Source organism: Leopardus geoffroyi, chromosome A3, assembly GCF_018350155.1.
Source record: "Leopardus geoffroyi isolate Oge1 chromosome A3, O.geoffroyi_Oge1_pat1.0, whole genome shotgun sequence".
Taxonomy (NCBI): Eukaryota; Metazoa; Chordata; class Mammalia; order Carnivora; family Felidae; genus Leopardus; species Leopardus geoffroyi.
The window spans coordinates 63,219,469-63,243,078 of record NC_059336.1 but is presented as its reverse complement, the minus strand read 5'-3'; the positions used below and the strand labels follow the sequence as shown (position 1 = coordinate 63,243,078).

Sequence of the window (23,610 nt, the reverse complement as noted above, 5' to 3'; positions counted from 1 at the left end):
CTAGATACCTTCCTCCCTCCCTGTTGGAAAATTCCCTTGCTTTATTTCCTAACACTAAAAGGCATGGCATGAATGCAAGTAGCCATTGTCCTTGCATCTGTGACCCTGCGTTTTGCCACATGTGTGGCCTAGTGCTGTGCCCATTTCTTGCAGGAGCAAGTGGAGGGGTGTCAAAGTGATGGAGGCTCATTCCCAGCTCTTGACCAGCTGCCATTTTCACCGTTTTTAACAGCCTGTGACTAGTCAGCCTGCTTAAAGCCTTGATAACTTAGAGGCAGAGTGGAGGTAACCTTAAAAGAATGTGTCTTCTATGGCCTAGCTCTGTGGTTATACTGTACCAAGTGGTTACATACTGAAGTTTTCAGATGCTCTATTGTGGCTTATTATTGTCAGCGTTTCTTGATAAAAACACTTTTTTTTTAAAAAGGTTTTACTGTGTTGATTGCAGTTAATTTGCAAAGAGCAATTATGTTTTGAGCTGTCCAATGGATAAACATTTAAACTAAGCATTCTACCTGGAGATACATATATATATTTTTTGTCCACGAAAGCTGGAAATGTACAATTTCTAGCTTAGCTTCTGTCTACTGCTCTTAATTCCCTCTGGCTATCCAAACCAAGGACTTTTAAAAATCAAACTTCAAAAGTACTGAACCCATTATGCTTCCAAGAAATATATTTGAATAAAGAAATCCATGAGCTGTGCAGAGGGCAAGATTACAGTAAATGCAGCTTCTAAATGCTAGTGGTTTGAGTTCAAGAAAAGGAACAAGTTGTTCAGGTGGTGGTAGGTCCTTTGATGAACTGAAAATTGGTGTAGAAAGGACAAGTAGAGAATCTGGCGACCTTGATCGGCATGAACTCACCTGAAAATGTGGGAGAAGGGCTATAGCAATGCCACGTTTACAACAAAAACATAATAGTCACAGGACATTCTGAAATGCCTGCTTTTTCAAATTCACTGGTACGGACATTTTTTTTAGTGGTTTCTCTCTTTTGTGCATGCACACATACCCACACACACGTACATATTTCCTGAAGGCAAGATTTGAAATCAGGAACTATACACAATGAAAAGGAAAAAGAAATCTTTGGTGAAACAGCATCAGCATGGAATAGAATTTGGGCCCTAGACCTGAGAATAAATTCTGTGGGCCCCACAGGGCACTTGCCCCAAAGAAACTCAACCTTCCATCTGCCTTTTCCAGCTCCTTTGGCGGGTTGGCAGAAGGGTAGCCTTTGTGAGCACTTGAAGCCCGTTTGGTACAAGCAAGGCTCTGTGTCCTCAAGCAGTGGTTGAGATAGAGAACACTAGAGAGTTTGTACTTGTGGATAAAGCTTTTAAGTTTGAAAGGTATTCCAGCTATTAGCTTCAATAATAGCTACCACTTACTGACCGCTAACTTATAGGCATTGCATCTTATGTGCTTTATCTCACTTAAATTTCCCAACAGCCCTATGAGGTCATTTCTCTTGCCTATTTTATAGAAGCTAAAAATTGACCTGTCCAAGGTCGCACACTAGTTAAGTGGCAGGACTTGGATTTAAACTTAGTTCTGCTGGATTTCACAACATGTTCTTAGCTCCTGTCCTATGTGCTGTGTTATTCAGAACTATGAAGACCCCGCTTCTGCTCTCCAGATCGTTTTGGTAGACTCTAGCATGGTGCATGAGGCTGCTGTGGGGAAGGCAGATGAGATGTGCCCCCAGCTCCGATGGATCTAAGTGTGCAGTTGCAAGGACAGAGTATGAGAAAGGAAGGGATGGATTCTGATCAGAGGAGGTGCAGTAAGATTTTTGCAAAAGAAGTGAAACCTGAGCCGAGTTCAGAAGAGGGTGAAATGACATTCATTCCAGTGAGGACGAGTTGCATTGTGCAGAGGTACCAGGGATAGTAGACAATAGTTGGTTTGACAGAACATACACAGTTGACCCCTGAACAACTTGAGAATTAGGGGCGCTCACCCTCCCACCCCACGCAGTTGAAAATCTGCATATAACTTTTGACTCCCCCAAAACTTAACTGGTAGCCTACTGTTGACTGGAAGCCTTATATTGATAGCATAACAGTTGATTGACACGTATTTTGTATGTTGTGTGTATTATATACTGTCATCTTACAATAATGCCCAACTTTTTCTTAGTTTTTTCAGTATTTCTAGGCTACGTAGTTCATCTGTGAGTTTTTCACATTGTCACGAATCTCCAAAACATTTTCTCCAATGTATTTATTGAAAAGAACCTGCATATAAGTGGACCCGTGCAGTTCAGACCCGTGTTGTTCAAGGTTCCACTTTATAGCAAGATTCTTCTTTTAAAGTAGTATAGCCTGAGGTCTCAGCCTATGCCTTCTCGCCCAGCCTGCAGAAATACCTCGCTAGGTAGGGTTATCTCAACTTTTATCAATAGATGACCATTCCCCAACAGCAGACGGTGCTGCTACTGTATGAGAAACAGACAATCATGACAGGGCATTCTTGAGTAAATCTAGTGAAAGACTTGGGAGGAAGTCACACATAGCTTCTTTAAACTTGGCCCAGCTCCTAGGACGCCAACCCCTTGGTTAAGTAGGGGCATCTAGAGAAAGTGGATGACCATCTTCAGCAGCAGCAGCAGCAACAGCAGCAGCAGGAGTTTGGGGGCTTCTGTTTTGTATAAGGTACAGCTTGACCTCTGCAAAGTAAGGATAGGACTGGAGCGGGGCCTGGGAACATAGAGGACCTGGGGGGAGAATTAATATTATCGGTGAGGGAGAGTGGAAGGGGGTATTAGCTGGATCGTGAAGTCATTCTGAGACTTTTCTCAAGACTTTCTCTCTGATTCTTGTGAAATGAGGGACTCACACAAGGTCACTGGGCCTTATGAAGTCCTTTCAAAAATACCTCCCTCACATTGCCTAAAAATGTTCTCTCAGCCATTCTGCCTTGTTGTGCGGATTAGATGAGGAAATACGTGCAAAGATTTTAACACAAAGTCTGGCCCTCTGTCAATGCTTAGTAAGTGTTAGTGGTTATCAGCATCATTTTATTGTTCTGCTTCATGTTCTACCAATTAGAGGCCGGATGCCTTCAAAAGCCAGTCACATTCAGTGGGTCTAGGTTGAACTTGTCCAAAGCTTTTCCAAGACTGAGGATTTTGAGGTGGCTGCATGTCAAGTCTTAGAAAACTGGATTTTGCAAGTGGACAGACCCTAATTGGAATGCAGGATCTGACACTTGCTAGTTTTATGATCTGAAATATGTTGAGAAACCTTTCCTCATCTGAAAATAGCGATGATGATGATGATGATGATGATGATGATGATGATGATGATGATGACCTTGCAATGAAGATTTAGTAGAGTCGATGAAATAGTGTGTCTAAAGTACGTAGCCAGTCCCCACACACAGTAGTCATTTAACAAACCTCAGATCCCTTCCTTCTGTCTGGATGCACTGAGGGGCAGTTTGGGCTCATGCAGGGAAAGACACAGGCCCAACCCAAATGCTCTTTCCGCCTGCCCCAGCTTCATCACAGCTGGACCATATCCCCCAGACCACCCACCCTCCTCTCTGTGTGTCTCCCCTCAGCCCTTCTACAACAGCCTGTGTTTACTTCTCGTGGCCCTGACAAGTACAGGCTGATCGGCCTGTCTTTCCCACTGCACTGTGGGCTCCCGGGGCATGGGTAGTCGCTTTTCTGTCTGCTTCTCTGGTACCTACCTGGTGTGGGCTTGTGTGGGGCACTCAGATGTCTCCATGCTCATCTAGGAGGTACTGGTAAGCAGAGAAAGTTTGGGGGATGGCCAGCCACTTACCTGTGAAGCCTTCCAAGGAAACTGGAATAGAATCTGAGGGTAAATATAGAGGGAAACATGTGGATAAAGGTCAGCCACCATTCTAGGAAATGGTGAAGTGTAGGGAAGATCTCAGAAGAACAGTTTCCTGCTCAGAATATTCTAAACTCTCCAGGGTTCTCCGTGGTGCCTGAAGGCCAGAGGTGTGTATCATTCTCACTTGAAGGTCCTTTATCTCCTCCAGAAAGCCATTCCAACTCCTTCTGCCGCTTGGCTTCTCTATGCTGCTCCTAGCTTTGTGGGTCTCCGTGGGTACTACTGATTTGGGATCATGGGGTTATCTGCCTCACTCCCCTCTAGACTGGTGGTATTCTGTGAGCAGAGTCCTGTTCTCAAAGGAGCAACTGGAGATTCTTGCCCTGGGTCTGGGAGACACTGCCCCAAGGGTTTTGGGTGGGTGTCATGAACCTCCTGAAATTATATGGGAAATTGCATGTGTATGTTCATAGATCTATTTCTCTTTGGAGAGAGCCCACAGTTTGTATTAGATTCTGGAATGTTTTGGGGATCCTACAAATACTAAAAACAAAAACAAGAAACTCAACACACACATTTAGGGATTTCCTACATACTAGTAAAGCCTGTGTTTTTATTAGCTGGGAGATATTTTTTAGTATATGTGCTGCCGAAGCGAGCACAGGGAGATATTTTTTATGCTCCCTCAATTTCCAGGTGTGAGCTACTGCTCGGAATAACCCACAGATTCCATCTTGGAGCTGTGCATGGTGGTTCTGGCTTGGGTGCTGCTGCTGACATATCCTGGAGGGTCCACTTAGGCTTTCTGAGCTTCGTTTTATGTTTCGTCTGTTCATTTAGGTTTGTAATGCCCTCGTGTCCTGCAGGAATGTTGCATAGTAAAGAAATAGGGGTGTTCATATATTTTATAAATTGCCAAGGGCTCTAATTGCGGGATGCAAGTGTTATGGTGACAGATGTGTCATTTTTCATGTTACACAGTGCCGAGAGCACAGTAGGCACTCAGTAAATAGATTAAAATTAACATGGGAAGGGTTTATTGGAGTGAAAGTTCTAGAGGTTCGGGTGTCTGCATGTCCCGCACACCCTGTGCAAGGATCTAGTGCTCAGGCCTAGAACACAGCTAGGGCTACTGAGGACATGGTTTTCAAATAGTAGTAAAAGGGGACATGACCTTTCAGATCCCAGATCCATTTGGTGTATTTTCCTGAAGAAATTGAGGCTTAGAGAGACAGAAGCAGACCTACTTATTTTCAGAAGGGCTTGAGATTCCTCCTTGCCATTTTTAAAAAATGTTTTATTTATTTTTGAGAGAGAGAGAGAGAAGAGGAGGGACAGAGAGAGGGGGAGACACAGAATCCAAAGCAGGCTCCAGGCTCTTAGCTGGAGCACAGAGCCTGATGTGGGGCTTGAACCCATGAACTGCAAGATCGTGACCTAAGCCGAAGTCAGATACTTAATCGACTGAGTCACCCAGGCGCCCCCCCCTCCTCATCACTTTTGATGGAGCGCCCCCCCCCCCCCCAAATCTCATTGCCTTCGTATCATCAGTTTGTTGTTTTATCTTCTTATAAATGGTACAGCCTTCACACCACAGTCTTCTTTCTCTCATTGAGGCCATTTAGAGGCCTGCAATTCTTAGAACATGCAGATCCTGTACTGGACACAGGCACATTTCACTATGGAAACTTTGTATCTCCAAAGCGCCTTACCTCTTGGAATGTTCTCATAGACATCACATGAGAACACTGGTATAGATTATTGCTACCACTGTCAGCTCAACTGAGACCCAGAGGTTACTGTGATTTGTCCAGGCCATAAAACACAGTATACAAAGCAAAATGGAAATCCAGGTGCTCTGATTTTCCATCCTTTATAGCTGCTAGACTCTCTCTACTTGATTTTGGCACATTTACTGAATCAAACTAGGAGACTCTAGCCAAGGGAGAGATAGATTTTAGGTGCAGATATATTCTGCTTAGGGCTAAAAAGACTGTGTTTATATCCTCTCACACTCCAGGTCACATATACCTCATCAGACCCCCTCATCAGACCCCTCCCTGCCCCCCAGGAACTGACAAAACAGTAACCTGGAAATGTTTTTTTGCTTAATGGGTGTGTGCGTGTGTGTGTGTGTGTGTGTGTGTGTGTGTGTGTGTATTGACTATAATCTATCCATCCATTTTAACAACGTGCAGTGGAGTTTGAAATTACATTTAATCATTGTTTTATAATGAATGATAATTAAATATTACTTTTAAAATAGGCTTTTCTTTTTCTATAATTGCATTACTTTTTTTGGGGGGGGGGGAGATTTTGTTTTGCTCTTTAACCTGATTGTGTGCATTTGGAAAGTACCCTAGCACAGGGTATCTGAACGCAGAAAATTCTGACATTTTTCCCACTTTCCATTCCTTCTCCTGTATGGATGCCAGATTCCTTTGGGAAACCATCATTTGCTAAAGGTCAGGAGCAAAAGGAGGGGCGTTCTTAGTGTTCAGTTACTGCTAATTAGAAACTAAACATCTGTAACCATGTCAGAGTTATTTGTGTTTGAAAAGAAACATTTATATACAAGAGCCTAGTTCGGCAACATAAAACACACTCTAACCCAAAGTGTGTGTGTTGGAAGGGTGGGGAACAGACAGATGGGGAAGCTTCCTACAAATGACCCGGCTTGAGTGAGGTCATTTGCTAATTAAATCTCAAAGCATTTTCAGAGTATTTTCTTTTCTCTGTCAAGTGAAGTTTTCTCACTCCCCCCCACCCCCATCATGGGCCAAAGCAAACGTTTTATTGCGTTTGCCCATTAAAGATTAAACATTTAATCATTTTAAAGGAAAAATAAAAATGCGTGATTTGGCAGAACCTCGTCAAAAACCGTTGGGAAGTCTCTAGCTACCTGCTGTAACGTTAGCTCCCAGTGTCTTCCCATAGTATGATGTAAGGTGAGTTCCCCATCCATAAAGTGTGTGCTGATTGACCTGTCTCACAGATGTACACTTGTAGGGGGAAAAAATGACCCAAGGTTTGACTTCCCCTGTGCCTCTTTCTCCACTCTTCCTACCCCACTCCCCATGATGAAATTCTCTTTGGACCATTCCATTTGTACATTAATTAATCTGTTCTTTTATTGTCATATTAAGGTAAATGTCAGCGTTACCTCTGGGGTATTAGAAACGTTACAGTGGTAGTACTTTGTGCGTCTGCATGCTAAGTCGACATGGCCACATGGCTCTAACGACCCAGATCTTAGCAGTAATACCTTCTTGGAATACTAATTAATTTTGAAAACAGAACGAGAGACCTCTCTTTCTTCCACAGAGTCTACCATCTTCTGATCTTCCCCATCCTTGTCTTGACGTCTAAGATATTTCTATAAGTTGAGTGACTTTCTAAATTGGATAAAAAATCATGGAGTCTTGAGAGTTCTCTAGTTAAGAACTTACTTGAGCCGAGACTTACCATATTGGGCTTTCCTCTCAAACAATACTATCTCTGTGAAGGCTTTCAAGTGCACAATTTCAACAAAATGGTTGTGGACTCTCAGGTTCTGAGTGTTTACAAAGTCAAGAGGCTCTTAGATGACCTGCCTTTCCAATGACCTTTGTAGAATCTCAAAATCCCACTTGTCCGTGACTTTCACTTTAAGAACTGGCTTTTCTTCAAGCTCTTTGGGTGTGAGTCAGCCCAGAGGCAAGGATTCAGTGACTTGAGGGTCCAGCTCTTGTTCTCTTGACAATAGTTCAAGATCTTGTAGTCTGCCGTTTGTGGCACTCCCCGGTCTGGCCAGACCCACTTCTCAGCCTGAAGTTCCACTGTTATTTCTGAGCCTCTACTTCAGTCAGATACATCTACCTATACCTTGAGCATTTTCTCCTTGCTTTATACCACTGTTTCTGGTTGAAACAATTTCCTGGTTTCGGCCTTCTGGGAACCATGCTTGCTTTCTTTCAATCCTTCTCAATACCAGAATCTACAGTCTTATCCTCATGTAGCCATAATATGAAGATCACTTGCATATCGTTCTTCCAGGACTGTCTTGTGCTTTTGGGGCATCTTTTCAAATGTACTGCCCCTCTTGCCATCCAGAGTATAGGCACCCCAAAGACCACAATGACTTTTATTTCTCATGGCACCTACTATTTGTTCATTTTGAGTGCTCAGTGAATAGTTGTTTGATTGTTGAGAAGGAAGCTATTTTTTGCTACTATTTATTGAATCATTCCCAAAGCCTGTCCGCATTTATTTCTGTGATTGAATCATATCATTAATGATATTTATATGAAAAAGAAAATCACCTGTAGAACCAACACTAACACATACACACCATCATTGGAATAAGGGAAGTATTAAAAAAAAAACAAACTAACATTTGGAATGAGGAGGAACTCCCATTCCCTACCCCACTCCCCCTCAGCTTGGATGTCCCAGCTGGAGCTAGATACAACATCAGCATGTACAGAATGACATATATCCAAAAAAATTTCAAAACAAACAAAAAAGAACATTAGCACGTACAAAGGCATGGATGTGGAAATGAGTATTGAATGGTCTTGTGTTTTTATGTCTCCCCAGATGCGGCCACTCCCCTGTCTACCGCTCCCGGGAGATGGCAGCTCGTGCCTTGGTTCCGTTTGTTATGGTGGATGAAATCCCCAATACCATCCGAACTCTGTTGGCCAAACTCCCCAACTCCACCGATCAGTGTTTCCGGCAAAACCATATTCATGGGACGCTTCTCCAGGTAAATAAAGTTACTTTGTGTCAAACCGCACAGGGTAAACTTTGGTTTCTCACCTACTGTTTGCAGGTGAAGATTTGATACACAAGCTTTTAACTTTATCTGTAGAACTCTTTTCTATTGCTGAAAAGGACTGGTGTTTCCTAGGTGTGCTTTTTTCATTACAAACATGAGTACAGCATCACACTGTGATTCAGTCAGATCGTCTTTTGCATTAAATCCCCTATTTTTTACTTCATGCTTTCTTTCCCATTTGGACATAGCTCTCTGAACCAGATAAAGTTCTGTCTTTTCCATCAAGTGCCTACCGACTATTCTGGGCCACTCCCTGTTCAAGGTGAAGTTGTGAGCATTCCTTGAAAGAGAGGAAGGAGAATTAGACACATCAGGGAGAGTTTGTGCTGTGGCATCACACATAGAAATGCCAAGCCCTACTCTTCTGTTTTCTCAGTGCTACAAAAGAGACTTTTTATTTTTAATAAATATACGAATACACTTACTGCTTTTAACTTAACATTTCCCCCACAAAGGACCAAAGCACAACAAATGAATGAGAAAGAAACTTCTTACCAGAACTGTCTTTTTTAAACCCTAACGATAAACTTGGGAATGGGTGGTACTCGACACGTCTGTTCATGTGGCTGCTGGGGTCACTCATGTTGGGGCGGGATTGGGGGTGAGATTCAAGTATCAAGTCATGTTTGTGGTTTGTGAGCAGAGTTGAGGAGTGGCCTTGAGATCCCAGGATGTGCCATAAGGTTGAGGTCTCTGCTGCCGACACGAGAGGCACCATATAGAATGGTTAATGGCCTGGGACTCTGGAGCCGGACTGTCTCAGGGCCAGTCTCACTACTCACTGCCTGCACATCTGCAATTGTTTTTTATGTTATTACTATTATTATTAAGTTTTTTATTTTAATTACAATATAGTGAACATACAGTGTCGTGTCTTCATTTTTGAAGCAAGGACAACAGTGATATAAACCTGCTAGGGATTTTGTGAAGATTAAATGAATTAAAGCATATAAAGGGCTTAGAATAGTACCTGGTACATAATATGATATAGAGTTACTATTGTTATAGTTTTAATGAGCCTGTACTATAATGAAAACTAAGATTTTTAGTAACTAATTCCCTCTAGGTGAGAGTGAATGCAAGATAGGCCTGTCTTCATGCCTTCCTTTCTTGGTTGTTACATGTATTCAGCAAGTATTTGTTAAATGTATTAAATGCCTCCTACGTACCACTGTGTCCATCAGAACAGTGACTAAGTCGGTTCTTGCACTGAAGGAATCCAGGACAAAAACAGCCCTCTGAGAACGAGCAATCACCATGTAGTGTGCTAAGTGCTAGAAGAGCCACCTGACTGGTTTTGAGGGAGTCAAAGGAAAGCTTCCCAGAAAAAGTGACCTTGAAGTAAAGGCAGAAAAAGCCAAGCGAAAGGTGGAGGGAGAGCCCCCCACGCAGAGAGAACGGCATATAGCAGGGCTCAGGATGGGTGACAAGTCAGCCCATCTGGGAGCTGCAGGCTTGGGTGGGATGAAGTTCTAGGTTGGCAGGTCACAAACTGGTCTCAGGACCTCTTTACCCTCTGAAAAGCTATTGTGGATTCCAAAAACACTTTTGTCTATCAATATTTAATTAGAAACTGAAACAGGAAATCTTAAAACACAAGAACTCACAAGCACACATTCCATTAGTCATTATTAGAATGCTGACATCATCACACACCTTGTAGCCCCCGGCAAACCCCACCATGTGCCGTCTGTGTGAGAAGGAGAATAAAGGGGAAAGGAATGTCTTAGTGGCACTGAAGATAGTTTGATCTTGCAGACCTCCTGAAAAGACTGCGGCCCCCAAGCGACCAGAGCAGATCCTCTGGTCTATGTGGTATATATTGGGGGTCTTTGGTGGTCTCTTCAGTGCAGTCTCTCAAGCACTCATCTCCCTTGGTCCTCACTATATCTCAGTGATGACGAGAGGGCTGGAGGGTATTATCTTGGTTTTAAACGTGGGACCCTGAGGCCCACACAAGTTAGATGTCTCGGTTCTCTGTCGGACACTACTCTGAAGGGAAGGAGCTGGCAATTAGTGAGTAACGAAGGACATGCTTTTCAAAGATGCCTCGATTCTGCATCTGAGTTAGAGGCGGGGGTCAGATTGTCAAGCAGGAGGCGTGTAGTGGGGATCAGCCATCAGATCTTCTTTATTGCAGATCCATTCTTGGCTCAATCTTGTCAGAAGAGGTTGGGATTGCTTCTTTGGCTAGCTCGCCACTTGTACAAATGGGCCTCCCAACCTCGTTTCCCACACACAACACTAACAGGTCTGGCTCGTGTCTCACCAGTCTGCCCAGCAACAGAGCATGGTCTTCTGCTCTGTCTCTGGGCTGCCTTTGATATCTCCAATTTACTTTTTCTGTGACCTGAAGGGTGAAACACCATGGAAAAGTAAAAGCCTTGTGACTCCAGGTTGGTTGTGGCTGTTGCTTTTGTTCCTGAGTATTGGGAGGTAAAGGGAGATGTTTTGTTGAAAACAAAACAAAATAGTATGGGTGTTGGGTATCATGTTCATGTTTGTCAAACAGATTCCTGTCTTTACCCAGATTGGTTTATACCCTGGTTGAAAAAAGGAATTCAAAGGCATGTGAAAATCTTTCTGTCATATCCACTTGGGTGTCTCATCTGTGTTGTAATAGCTGTGTTTCACTCTGTTGTTCTTTATGGGGAAAACACAAGGGGTTAAGATGGAAAGGGTTCTTTTTCTCTTTCCTTTCTACAGTTTATGGATTCCTTCTCCACATGGAGTTACCTTTGAAATCAGTAAAAGGCTGGAAAAAGAGGTGTTAGGGATTGAAAGGCATGAGAATCTCCATGGGACTTTCAGAGCCAGCTAAGTAAATATAAAATTGTTATTTTTTTTCAGAGGGAGGAAATCATTTTGTAATCAGAAAACAAATTCTTCCACAGAACATTTTCTTGAATTATACATTTTGGCTTCTTTGAAAAATGTTTACATAAAAATATCAAACCTCAGAGTATTTCTATAGAATACCTTGAAAATGAGAAATATGCTGATCTCTGAATTTTCCAAGGCGATGGAAGAAAGACTCAAATTATAGGACATGCATAAAAAGAAAACATATGAAAATCGTTTCTTAATCATTTTAAAAACCAGAGGTTCCTAATCGCAGTGTTGACATGGATGGAAGTAACACACATGAGAAAAGGTGAGATTATGCAGCCGGTTCATAAGAGCCAATGGTAAATGACATTAAATCTCCATAAAGGCTAGATAAGAGCCATGGACATTACCTCATTTGGGAACAACACTGGCTGGCAGGGCTACCCTGTCTTTTAAGTAGAATTAACCGTCTGTTTTTCTTGCCAAAATTCTTCATGTTGGGGCCTTAACATTATTACTAGGTTACTTATCACTCCCGAGAAATCATATTGGCATTAAAAAAGTTCTCTTGTGTTGAAGAAGAGTTTTGGCCAATGATTATGAGGTAGGATGTATTCTGATTTGGGGGCACTTAAGTCACATTTTGGTGTCTCGTAAGGAAATATATACCATTTGAAATAGAAGTTTGAATTTTGAGTTATTTTCATTTTCTTTTTCTTTTTTAAGCTTATTTATTTATTTTGAGAGAGAGCATGCTCATATGCACGTGCGAACTGGGGAGGGGCAGAGAGAGAGAGGGAGAGAGAGAATCCCAAACAGGCTCTGAGACAGCACAGAGCCCAACTCGGAGCTCGATCCCACAAACTGTGAGATCATGACCTGAGTCAAAATCAAGAGCTGGGCGCTTAACCAACTGAGCCACCCAGGTGCCCCGGGATTTTTTCATTTTCTATTTTGGTTCTTTTTCTCATGATATAAACACACAAGCGGTGGTCCCTACTCTTTCTTTACCTAAGCTCTCTTATATGAGTAAGGTGAAAAGACAGTTGAGGTAATTCAGCCTCTGTTGAAGCAGAAGAACCACTTTTGCGTTTCTCTGAATGAACATTCTAGGCAAAGGTATTCTTTTTTCTTCAGTTAATCCAGACAATCTCCATAGTTCTAAACACCCCTTTGCTGGGATTAAATTTTCTCAGTCTTTACCAGCAGAATCTGTTGAACACCGTGTTTAATTCTCTTACTCCTCCATCCCCTCCCCCTACCCAAATTGGGAGCTTTGATGTTTGCACTTTGGGAATCCTGAGCCACTTTTCTGGCTGTGGAGCTGAGTGGCAGTATTGCACTCTTGGGTTGACATGAAATATTAACCGGAGATGGACTTCAGACAGCCTAAGCCCACACATTTGGTGAGATTGCCATAAGAGAAGTAAAATGAACGTTTTGAGCACCACCTGTATGCTGCATAAAATGAATATGTGATTTCATTCATACTCTCAGCAATCCTGCAAGGTGTTTAGAGAATGGTACCTCCTGATAATTGATGTGAATAACAACTTTTTATGTCTTAGGGAAACCAAGCAAAGAATCCAGCTTTGCTTTGTCTTTAATCCCTTGTCCCTGAGTCCTGAAATCTGATTTGATGCTAGAAACAAAGTAAGTCCATTGGTATTAGAAAGACAGAGGAGGTATTAGAAGACACCTGGATGGCTCAGTTAGTTAAGTGTCTGACTCTTGATTTCGGCTCCAATCATGATCCCAGGGTTATGAGATAGAGCCCTGAGTTGGGCTTTGCACTGAGCGCTGAGTGTGGAGCCTCTCTCTCTCTCTCTCTCTCTCTCTCTCAAAAAAAAAAAAAAAAAAAAAAAAAAAGACAGAGGGACAGAGGAAGTCACTGACACCCTGAGAGGCTACAACCAACTAGTAAGACTTTTTTTTTCGTATAGTTGACACACAATGTTACATTATTCTCAGGTTTTCAACGTAGTGATTCAACAACTCTATACATGATGCTGTGGTCACCACAAATGTAGCTACCATCTGTCCCATTACATCACTGTTACAATATCATTGACTATATTCCTTATGCTCTGCCTTTTATTCCTGTGACTTAATCATTCCATAACTGGAAGCCTGTATCTCCCACTCTCCTTCATCCATTATGCCCATCCCCTACCCTCCTCCTCTTTGGCCACCACCAGTTTGCTCTCTATATTTACAAGAGATGCTGCTTTTTGTTCGTTTATCCATTGTGGTTTTGTTCGTTTTTTAGATTACGCTTGAGAGTGAAACCATAGCAGTTTTGCACCTTCCCTCCCTCCACTCATCTTTTTCTCATGATTTCTCTTTGGTGTCTCATTTAATAGTCTTAAATACATTAAATAGTCTAAAAGTACAGAATCCTCCCTTGGTACCTCGGTTATAGGCAAGCATGAAGTTGCCATACCTTCTGTCATCCTTAAGAGTGTGAGACAAAACACTCAGACATGGACACCCACAGAAATTGTGGGTTCTAAGCCTTGGAGCTCCAGGGAACATGAAAAAGAGGTCAAGATTGAATTGAATTCAGCACACTCAGTGGTTTGCATACGCAGTTCTAGGTACAGGTGAAGACATGAGTTTGCCTTTCTAACCTCCCAGGGAGGGAGCTGTGGGTTAGAAGCCAAGCGAGCCAGCCAAACCCTCGCACCAGGGAGCATGTGAATAACAGAAATGAAGATGTGGCAAGAGAGAAAGCTGCCAGATATGGCATCAGGCATGAGGGAGACTGAGACTAAGATACCATTCTGCTTGAATCTAGAACACTCTGTTTCAGGCCTAGAGTTGGGATCTTTATGGGTGTGAGAACAGCTGTGCAGGGATGGGCAGGACAGCAGGAGAACAAAAATAGAGGTAGATCTTGGCATTACCTTTGTGAAAAAGAAAAGCCGAAAACCTGGAAAGAAATAAAGGTAGGTCAATTCAGCCGGCCACTTCTCTGAAGGAATCACTGTTCAGGAAACAGGGATAATACCAACCATCCTTGACTCTGTGCCATAGAGAGAAGTAGTGGAAACAAAAAGAAAACCAGTGATAGAGGTAGTCTTAAGTATGAATTCTGTCAGTGTTTTCTAAGTATAAGGAAATGAATGTTTTAGAAAAAAGTGTATTTTTTACTAAGTGTTGTACTAAAACTTACAATCAAATTTAAAAGAATGATCCACTCCATCTTTTCAAAATGTGACCATAAGATAGCACCTTATGCTTGAAAAATGGTATCTTTTTTGTATTTCTTAAAAGTACAAAATTGTGAAACATAAAGCAGAATCCTCAAGCTGCCTAGAAATAGAACATTACTTGATAGATTCCATTTGGTGACTTAAGGTTGGCCTGTCTCCATTGTTTACTTTATGCACGGAAAATAAAATTTCAGAATGGAAAGTAAAAACAAAAGCATGAGATTATGCTGATGTTGTAAGTTATAAATGGATTGCTGGTCAGTGTGCTTTTTTCTGGAATGAGTCATAAAGAAAGTGCTCACTTTGGTCACTGGTGGCCAGATTCATTCTCTCTGAGGACTGGTGTTTGTCCGAAAGGAGAAAAATCTAAGTTGCTAGGAAGGTCTCCAGTCCAAGAAGGGCTAAGGCCGAGCTTCTCCAATGCTGTGCTTGTACATGCTTCAAGTATTGACTGATTCCTTCAGCTCCCAGCAAGTCTGAGTAGGGCCTGGCAGGGCTGGGGGCTCTAGGCCGTCACCTGCAGCTGGGAGCAGTCGCATCTGTTTGTCCCAGAGTGCCAAAGAAAGATTATTTTCTGTGTGTGTGCCTTGATGTGAAAAGGATTGGGAAGCACTTTAATTTAAAAAACAAAACTAAACTAAACCTTGTTAAATCTTACCTTTTGGCAATATATTCCTTTCTGGATGTAAGCCCAGAAAAGTCATTTTTAATTAAAATGCTACTTTGGAAGATGAATTAATCCTTTCCTTATAAATATCGAAAGGCTTTTATTTGGTATGTGTTACTTAGGGAGCTTTCTCTGGGTGTAGGAGACAGCCCTTCGCTGCCAGCTCTGGAGCGTTGATGATAGTACACGGTCATTGTCACCAGCCAAAGTGCTACTGCTATTTTGTAGTGCTCTGAACTCCTAGTCTGTGGAATTTATAGATTTATCAGAAGATGTGTTACCGTTTGGGATAGAGTGAGGGAAGTAATAGTGTAAAGAATATATATATTATAGACACACACCAGTTACTGAATCTTATATACTGGACTGTGTGGATGTTGAGTGCCTTTGGAGGCTCTTCTGAGTGATGGATATTACTCCCATTGTACTAATGAGAAGACTGAGGACGAGAGGGGTTATGAGATTTGACTAGAGATATGCAGGGATCAATTAGAAAAAGCAGAGCCGGGATTCAGAGCTTTCAAGCTTCTGCGGTTAACTACCATACTGTACCACTTCTCAGGATGAGGGAAAGAACATTCTCAGGCTAGAGTGACTCTCTCTGAGGCCTTCAAGGTGTGGAGTGAAATGGAAGTTGACATCGTCTACTGATTTGTGCCTTCTGTTGGTTGAGTACCAACTACATGCCAAACCCTGTTCTAGATAGTTGGAATACATCAGAGAACCAAGGAGTACATATGCTCTGCAAGCTCAAAAATGCTTCCACAATAAAAACGGTAAGGTATTACTGTTTGACTGACATAGCTCTCAAATCCTGCTGGTCTCACCGACCTTGCAGTCTAGAGGCAGGGAGACAAACCAGAGCAAATGATAGTATCATATAATTTATTATAATAAATAAATTGTATCATTTATTGGAAGATAATACTTTTGTGGACAAAAAGAACAAGCAAAGTGGGATAAAGGGAATCAGGAGCTGGTAAGAGAGGCCAGATGACAGTATCAAAGGAGGTGTCAGAATAGTTGTTGAGAAGGTAGCATTTGAGCAAATCCCATTAATAGACAAGGGGAAACTTTTTTTTTTTTTTAATAAAGGGTAAACCCCTTTTCTCCTGAAATTGGGTTTGTTACACATGTCTGTATGTTCAAGATTACCTTTAACTATAAAAAGTGCTAACAGAGTAGGCAGCAAGCAGTAGATAAACAAGGTGTGGAAGGACACTATTATTTTAGAAACTGGAATGCTGTGTAAAATCCCCGTGCTATACATGCAGATTACTGGGGACTGTGTGAAGGCATTTCCATGTACAAGCAAGGCAGTCTGTCTCCATTCTCGTGAGCATAGGTAAAGAGGAAAGTATCTCCCATAATCTCCTGTTTCCCAGGATGATCTTCCCTTTGACTCTCTGTCCTTAGGCCCTAGAGACGTGGAGTAAATAGAGAGAATGTTTACTTACTCTTTTATTTAGCACATGCTTACTGAGTGGTAATTAAGTGCATAGTACTATGCCAGGTGCCATGGAAGGTACAAAGAAAAGTTAATATGTAACATGTTCTCTGTTCTCAAGAGGCTTATGAGCTGCCTTGGAAAACAAGCCATCGATACCGCACACAATTACACAGAAATACATGGCTGCGGCGTGTGCCAGGCAGGTGGCTGAGGACACGCATCTGAGAGAAGAGCTCAGAGAAGGCTTTGTGAGGACACCGCGTCTTAGGATACACCTTTCAACAATTTCCTGTTGTTGACAGGGACTTGATGTGAGCTGAGGCACGGAGTGGGGCATGCAGAAGGTGTTTGTGACAGTGGGTTAGCCTCTCAGGTCCCGGAGTGCACTGGGAAGGTGGGCTGTGTGACGGTAAGGTGGGCACGGGTCAGCAGCATCAGAGAGACCACAAACGCCAGGCCCGGGCATTCACAGCGTGTGAGCCATGGCCTTCAAAGTGAGGTGTGGAAGAATAGGTTGGCACGTTATTTTTCTCCCTTATCCCTTTGACTACTATTTTAGAGAAGACGTGTAATAATGTACATATCAACAGACTGTCATATAATTTCTAAATAAGTATATAAAAGCTGGGAACGTGTGCTCGAAGAGGTGACTCCACATAAGTAGGAGCTCGGACTCTGGAGCCAGCTTGTGTCCGTGCACATCCTTTCTCTGCTGCGTCCCAGCCGTGTTATTCTGGGTGAGCTGAAATCTGCGCCTCCCCGTCCGTCTTCCTCGGTAAATGGGAAGGTACCACAGCCTCATAGGTTGGTCGTGGGGGTTAAATGAATTCGTACAGGAGTGGTGCTCGGCATCGTCTCTGGCAGAGTTAGGTGCCCAGTAAGCGTTAGTCAGTTCTGCTCCGACTTGTGCTGCTGCAACCACTGCTGTCATAGCCACCCCCGAGAGGGGTTTACGATCCAAGAATGCCAAGACCACTGGTACTGATGGTGAGTGAAAGATTTTGCACTAAGAAAAGCCGTGTTGTAGAAAAACGGACGTTGTGCATTGAAGTAATGCTATTCACAACACAAGGATTCCTGTCGATAGGTGTGTGTGTAAGAGAGAAGTAAGTCGATTTTCGGCAGTTTTGACTTAATGTGTTAGCATGCTTCACAAAGAGGTTCCTTTGGTCGGTCAGTGTTCTCTACCTTCCTGTAGATCATATTAAAGATTATAAGACCAAGAGTAGTTCTGATTTTTGAGGGTCGAGTTCCTGCCTAGCGGGCCGTTACTCCTTGCACCTGTTCTGTTTTGAATTACAGCCCCTCCCTCAGACCCCATCACAAACCTGATGAGTCAGGAAAGGAACACCGTCACATTGTCCCAGACAAAGGAGGCTTTCATCATTCAGAGGGGGAAATTTGAAGTTCATAAAGTGAAAGGGGGTTATGGGATCCTCCTAGATAGACTTCTCCAAGTTCATTTTTCATCTTGGAAGACAAACTTTCCATCCTCTCCCAGCCTTATTGTTTGGGACTTTTTGTGACTAAAGATAATTCTGAACGTACTTTAACAACTACAAAGCAACAAAACATCATTGCGGGCATGCTAGCAGGCTCCTGTCATTTCCCAGAATGTCTATAAAATATCTGATGGTATATCGTCCTGTTATGTGGTGCGATTTATTGGGTCGGTCTCCATCCCATGAAAATAGCATTATTTGTTGTTTGCTCTCAGCTATGTCAGTCAAACAGTAATACCTTACTGTTTTTATTGTGGAAGCATTTTTGAGCTTGCAGAGCATATGTACTTGTTCCATTGCCCTGGGATTTATTTAGAGCACCCAGCATATTTCTGTTACTGAGGACTAAGTTGGCTGTTCAAAAGCACTGTGGTTGAGTATAGCCAGACAATTTGGCAGCCACTCCCGAGGCCTGAAGTAAAATCAGCTCATGGGCCTATAGGAAAGTATAAATAAGTAATAAAACTCTTTCTATTTTAAGCCATATTGTCGTTCATGACATTCTTCTGTTTCCCCGTACTATGTACCTCCCTCCTCTCTAACCCTGTCCTTCCATGGCAGAATTTCTCAGCGTTGGCACTGCTGACATTCTGGGCCTGATAATTCTTTGTTGTGGGGACTGTGCTGTGTGTTGTAATATGTTTGGTAGCATCTTCCCGACAGATGCCTGTAGTACCCACCCTCCCAGCTGTGACAGCAAAAATGTCTGCAGACATTTCCACCTGTTCCGTGAATGGAAGCAAAATTGCCCAAGGTTGAGAGCCTTTGTTGCACAGTACCTGTAGATTTTCTCCATCATCCTGTGTGGACAAGGTGTGCTGCTGCTCTTTTAAATACCGATGGTCAAAGAAGAAACCATTCCTGACCCATGAACAGATTGTTGGCCCAACAGACGACAATGAGCTGGACACAGGAATAAGAGAAGGGGAGGAGCAACCCAAAACAGGCTGGAAATCTCAAAGGGAGCACCTTTCTCCTCCCGGTCTCTCTCTCTGCTGGAAAAATGCTGTGGACGTGTAAGCCAACACACTTTCAAAATCCTAGCTTTTTATAGTTGGCTTTGTGTCCCTGTCCCAACCTGCCCCTGATCCCCTTGCATAACGTATAGTTGAAACATTTCTGCCTTCCCCAGACTCAGGGAGCATGATAAAATTCTAGGTTCTGTTTACCTAAGGGAGCTTTGGAAAATAACACATAATTAGAATTTCCTCACTTCTGTTTTTTGAAGAGAAAAGTGTATTTTTATTACTGGGTACAATTGCTGTCTCTTTCATTGAGCCTGTCTTGGGCTGGAGGCAACAGGGTGTGTGGAATGATCTTCTCTAGGAACAGAGGTTCTGTTGAAAACTTAACCTAGGACATCAAAATTTTAATTTTGAGTTAAACACAAAGCTTTCTCCAGACCACCAGATTCAGACCTCAAAAAGGAAACTGGAGGATAAATCTAGATGAAGGTGCTAGAAGTACATAGTGAAGACAATAATTATATTAACTGTATTTTCAAAAAGCTCTTAAAAATTGTATGTGTCTCAGATATGTCAACGTCTAGAAAGCCAATAGTAAATTTGTACCTTGACTCTCAAAAATGTGACAATATATAAAAAATAAGTTTTCAAAGCATATCCTTAACACCTCTTTTCAAAATTATCAAATAATTCTTGTGTGTGCTTCTTTGTTTAAAAGGATTTAACTACAGATATTCAAGTGGAGTCTTACTTTCTGTTTTTAATTAAAGGCAATGGTTGAAAAAGTAAGCAAATTAAATCTTAATTGAATTTCTCTTGTTGCTGTCAATAACAAGAACTTTCTGTGCCTTCTCTTCACATCCAGAGATATGAACGGTTGATAATTGGGGTAACGGTTTGCACCTGTGAATGTTTGGTAATTTTTTTTTTTTTTCTTCAAACTTATGCATAGTTAATTTATCAGTCACCCTGTTAGGTTAATTACAGATTTTGACATCAAAATATAAAGAGTTAGTAAGAATACAGATCCAGGCTCATGAAAGTCCTTAGAACAAACATACGGACAGTGGCATGCTTTTCCCCATTTTAGTAAGAAGTCCATTCAAGTTGACCACTGTTGAGTTCCTATTTCTTTTGAAATATACATTCATTGACATCCCTTTTCCAAATGTCTTGTGACTTTGCAAAACTACCGTTGGATGATGAAGTCCACCAGAGTCATCCACAGAGTTTTTCCTGTCTAAATTGGTAAGAAGAAAATGTCCATCTCTTATATACATGTGGGTTTTTTTTTTCAGCCTTATTTGCATACAGTTAATATATAACATTGTATAAGTTTGTGTACAATGTAATAATTTGATATATGTATATATTGCAAAATAATTTCCACATTAAGGTTAGTTTAGCACATCCATCACCTCATATAATTACAATTTTGTTTTTGTGATGAGAACTTTTAAGATGTACTCTCTTAACAATTTTCGAATATACAATACAATACAATATTGTTAACTATAGTCACCATGCTCTTACATTACATCCCCAGACCATATTCATATTATAACTGGAAGTTTGTACCTTTTGACCACCTTTATCTATTACCCTCCACCCCACAACCACTACTTTGCTATTTCTAAGAGTTTGAGTTTTTTTTAGACTCCACATGTCTAGTGAGATAATACAGTATTTGCTTGCCCTTTTTGAGTCATCTTACTTAGCTTAATGCCCTCAAGGTCCATCCATGTTGTTGCAAATGGCAGGGTTTCCTTCTTTTTTGTGGCTGAATAATATTCATGCGTGTGTAAGTGTGTATGTGAGTGCGTGTGTATGTATGGCACATTTTCTTTATCCGTTCATCCATCAGTAGATGCTTAGAGGGGCAGTAGGTGGTTCAGTCGGTTGAGTGTCTGACTCTTGATTTTGGCTCATACCATGATCTCACATTTCCTGAGTTAGAGCCCGACGTCAACCTCCATGCTGTCAGTGTGGAGCCTGCTCGAGATCTTCTCTCTTCCTCCCTCTTTCACTGCCTCTACCCCCTTCTCAAAAATAAATAAATAAACTTTAAAAAAATGGACACTTAAGTTGTTTCCATGTCTTGGCTAATGTAAATAATGCTGCAGTGAACATGAGGGTGCAGATATGTCTTTGAGATAGTGATTTCCTTCAGATATATTCCCAGAAGTGAAATTTCTAGATCATATGATAGTTCTATTTTTAATTTTTTTAAATTTATTTATTTTGAGAGAGAAAAAGCACAAGCGGGGGAGAGACAGACAGAAAGAAGGAGAGAGAGAATCTGAAGCAGGCTCTAGGCTCTGAGCTGTCAGCATGGAGCCCAGTGTAGAGCTTGAACCCATGACTGTCAGATCGTGACCTGAGCTGAAGTGGGACACTTAACTGACTGAGCCACCCAGGTATCCCTATTTTTAATTTTTTTTTTTATCGTATTTTTTAAAGTAAGCTTTATACCTGGAGTGGGGCTCACACTCACAACCCTGAGATCAAGAGTAGTACGCACACTCCACTGACTGGTGCTCCTCGATTTTTAATTTTCTGAAGAACCTCCATAGTGTTTTCCATAGTGGCTGTACCAGTTTACATCCCCACCAACAGTGCACAAGGGTTTTCCTCATCAGCATTGTGTTAACTCTTGTCTTTTTGATACTAGCCATTCTAACAGGTATGAAGATATCTCGTTGTTTTGATTTGCATTTCCTTGATGATGGTGATGCTGATCACCTTTTTCATGTACCTATTGGCCATTTGAATGTCTTTAAAAAAATTTTTTTTATTACATTTATTTATTTTTGAGAGACAGAGTGAGACAGAGCATGAGCCAGGGAGGGGCAGAGAGAGAAGGAGACACAGAATCCAAAGCAGCCTCCAGACTCTGAGCAAGCATTCAGCACAGAGCCCGATGCGGGGCTCGAACCCACGAACCATGAGATCATGACCTGAGCCAAAGTCAGACACTTAACCGACGGAGCCACCCAGGCACCCCTTGAATGCCTTTTTTGGAGAAAATGTCCACTGAGGTCCTTTGTTTATTGTTCAATTGGATTATTTGGGTTTTTTGCTTTTGAATTGTACAAGTTCCTTATATATTTTGGATATTAACCCCTACTCAGATATGTGGTTTGCAAATATTTTCTCCCTTTCCATTTTGTTGATTGCTTCTTTCACTCTGCAGAGCTTTTTGATTTGATGTAGGCACACTGGTTTATTTTTGCTCTGGTTGTTTGCGCTTTCGGTGTCATATCCATAAAACATTGCCAAGATCAGTGTCAAAGAGCTTTTTTCCCTGTGTTTTCTGCTACAAGTTTTGTGGTTTCAGGTCTTATGTTTAAGCCATTAATACGTTTTTTGTGAGTGGGGTAAGATAGGGGTCCATTTTCATTCCTTTGCATGTGAATATTCAGTTTTCATAACATCATTTATTGAATGGAATATCTTTTCTCCATTGTACTCTTGGCTTCCTTCTCAAATAATAGTCGACCCATATGCATGGGTTTATTTCTGTGCTCTTGAGTCTGTTCTCTTGGTCTTTGTGTCTGTTTTTATGTCAGTACCATACTGTTTTGATTACTACAGTTTTGTAATACAGTTTGAAGTCAGGAAGTGTGATACCTACAGCTTTGCTCTTTCTCAGAACTGCTTTGGCTATTTGGGGGTTTTTTGGCTCTATACAAATTTTAGGATTATTTTTTCAATTTCTGCAAAAAACTACCATTAGAATCTTGAGGGATTGTGTTGAATCTGTAGATAGCTTTGGACCTTTAACAATATTAACTGATTAATTAATTAATGACTTTTAACAATAATACATCTTCCAATCTATGAACACAGGATATCCTTCCCTATCTGTGTGTCATCTTCAGTTTCTTTCATCTGCCTTACAGTCTTCAGTGTACAGACCTTCAATCTCCTTGGTTAAGCTTATTCTTAAGTATTCTATTGTTTTTGATGCTTTCGCAAATAGGATTGTTTTCTTTATTTCTTTTTCAGGTAATTCATTGTTAGCGGATAGAAATGCAACCAATTTTTGTATGTTGATTTTGTATCTTGAAACTTTACCGAATTCATTTAAGTTCTAACAATTTTTTGGCAAAGTCTTTAGGATTATCTCTGTGTAAGATAATGTCTTCTGCAAACAGAGACACTTTTACTTCTTTCCCAACTCAGATGCCTTTTATTTCTTTTTCTTGCTGATTGCTCTGACTAGTACTTCTATTACTATGTTAAATAAGAGTAGTGAGTTGGCACTCTTGTCTTATTTCTAATCTTAGAGGAAAAACTTCCAACCTTTTACTCTAAGTATGATGTTAGCTGTGACTTGTCATATATGGCTT

The 23,610-nt window shown here is 41.5% G+C and overlaps 1 protein-coding gene across 7 annotated transcripts in view; it reads left to right on the top strand.

Annotated features, from left to right (window-relative positions):
• The window catches only part of THADA (THADA armadillo repeat containing), a 330,511-nt gene that overhangs the window by 171,236 nt on the left and 135,665 nt on the right, over window positions 1-23,610 (top strand). For all 7 annotated transcript variants that reach the window (XM_045445868.1, XM_045445865.1, XM_045445866.1 and 4 more), the window contains one exon: window positions 8,390-8,558. In XM_045445868.1, the coding sequence (XP_045301824.1) occupies window positions 8,390-8,558 (169 nt within the window). The remainder of the gene's footprint in view (window positions 1-8,389; window positions 8,559-23,610) is intronic.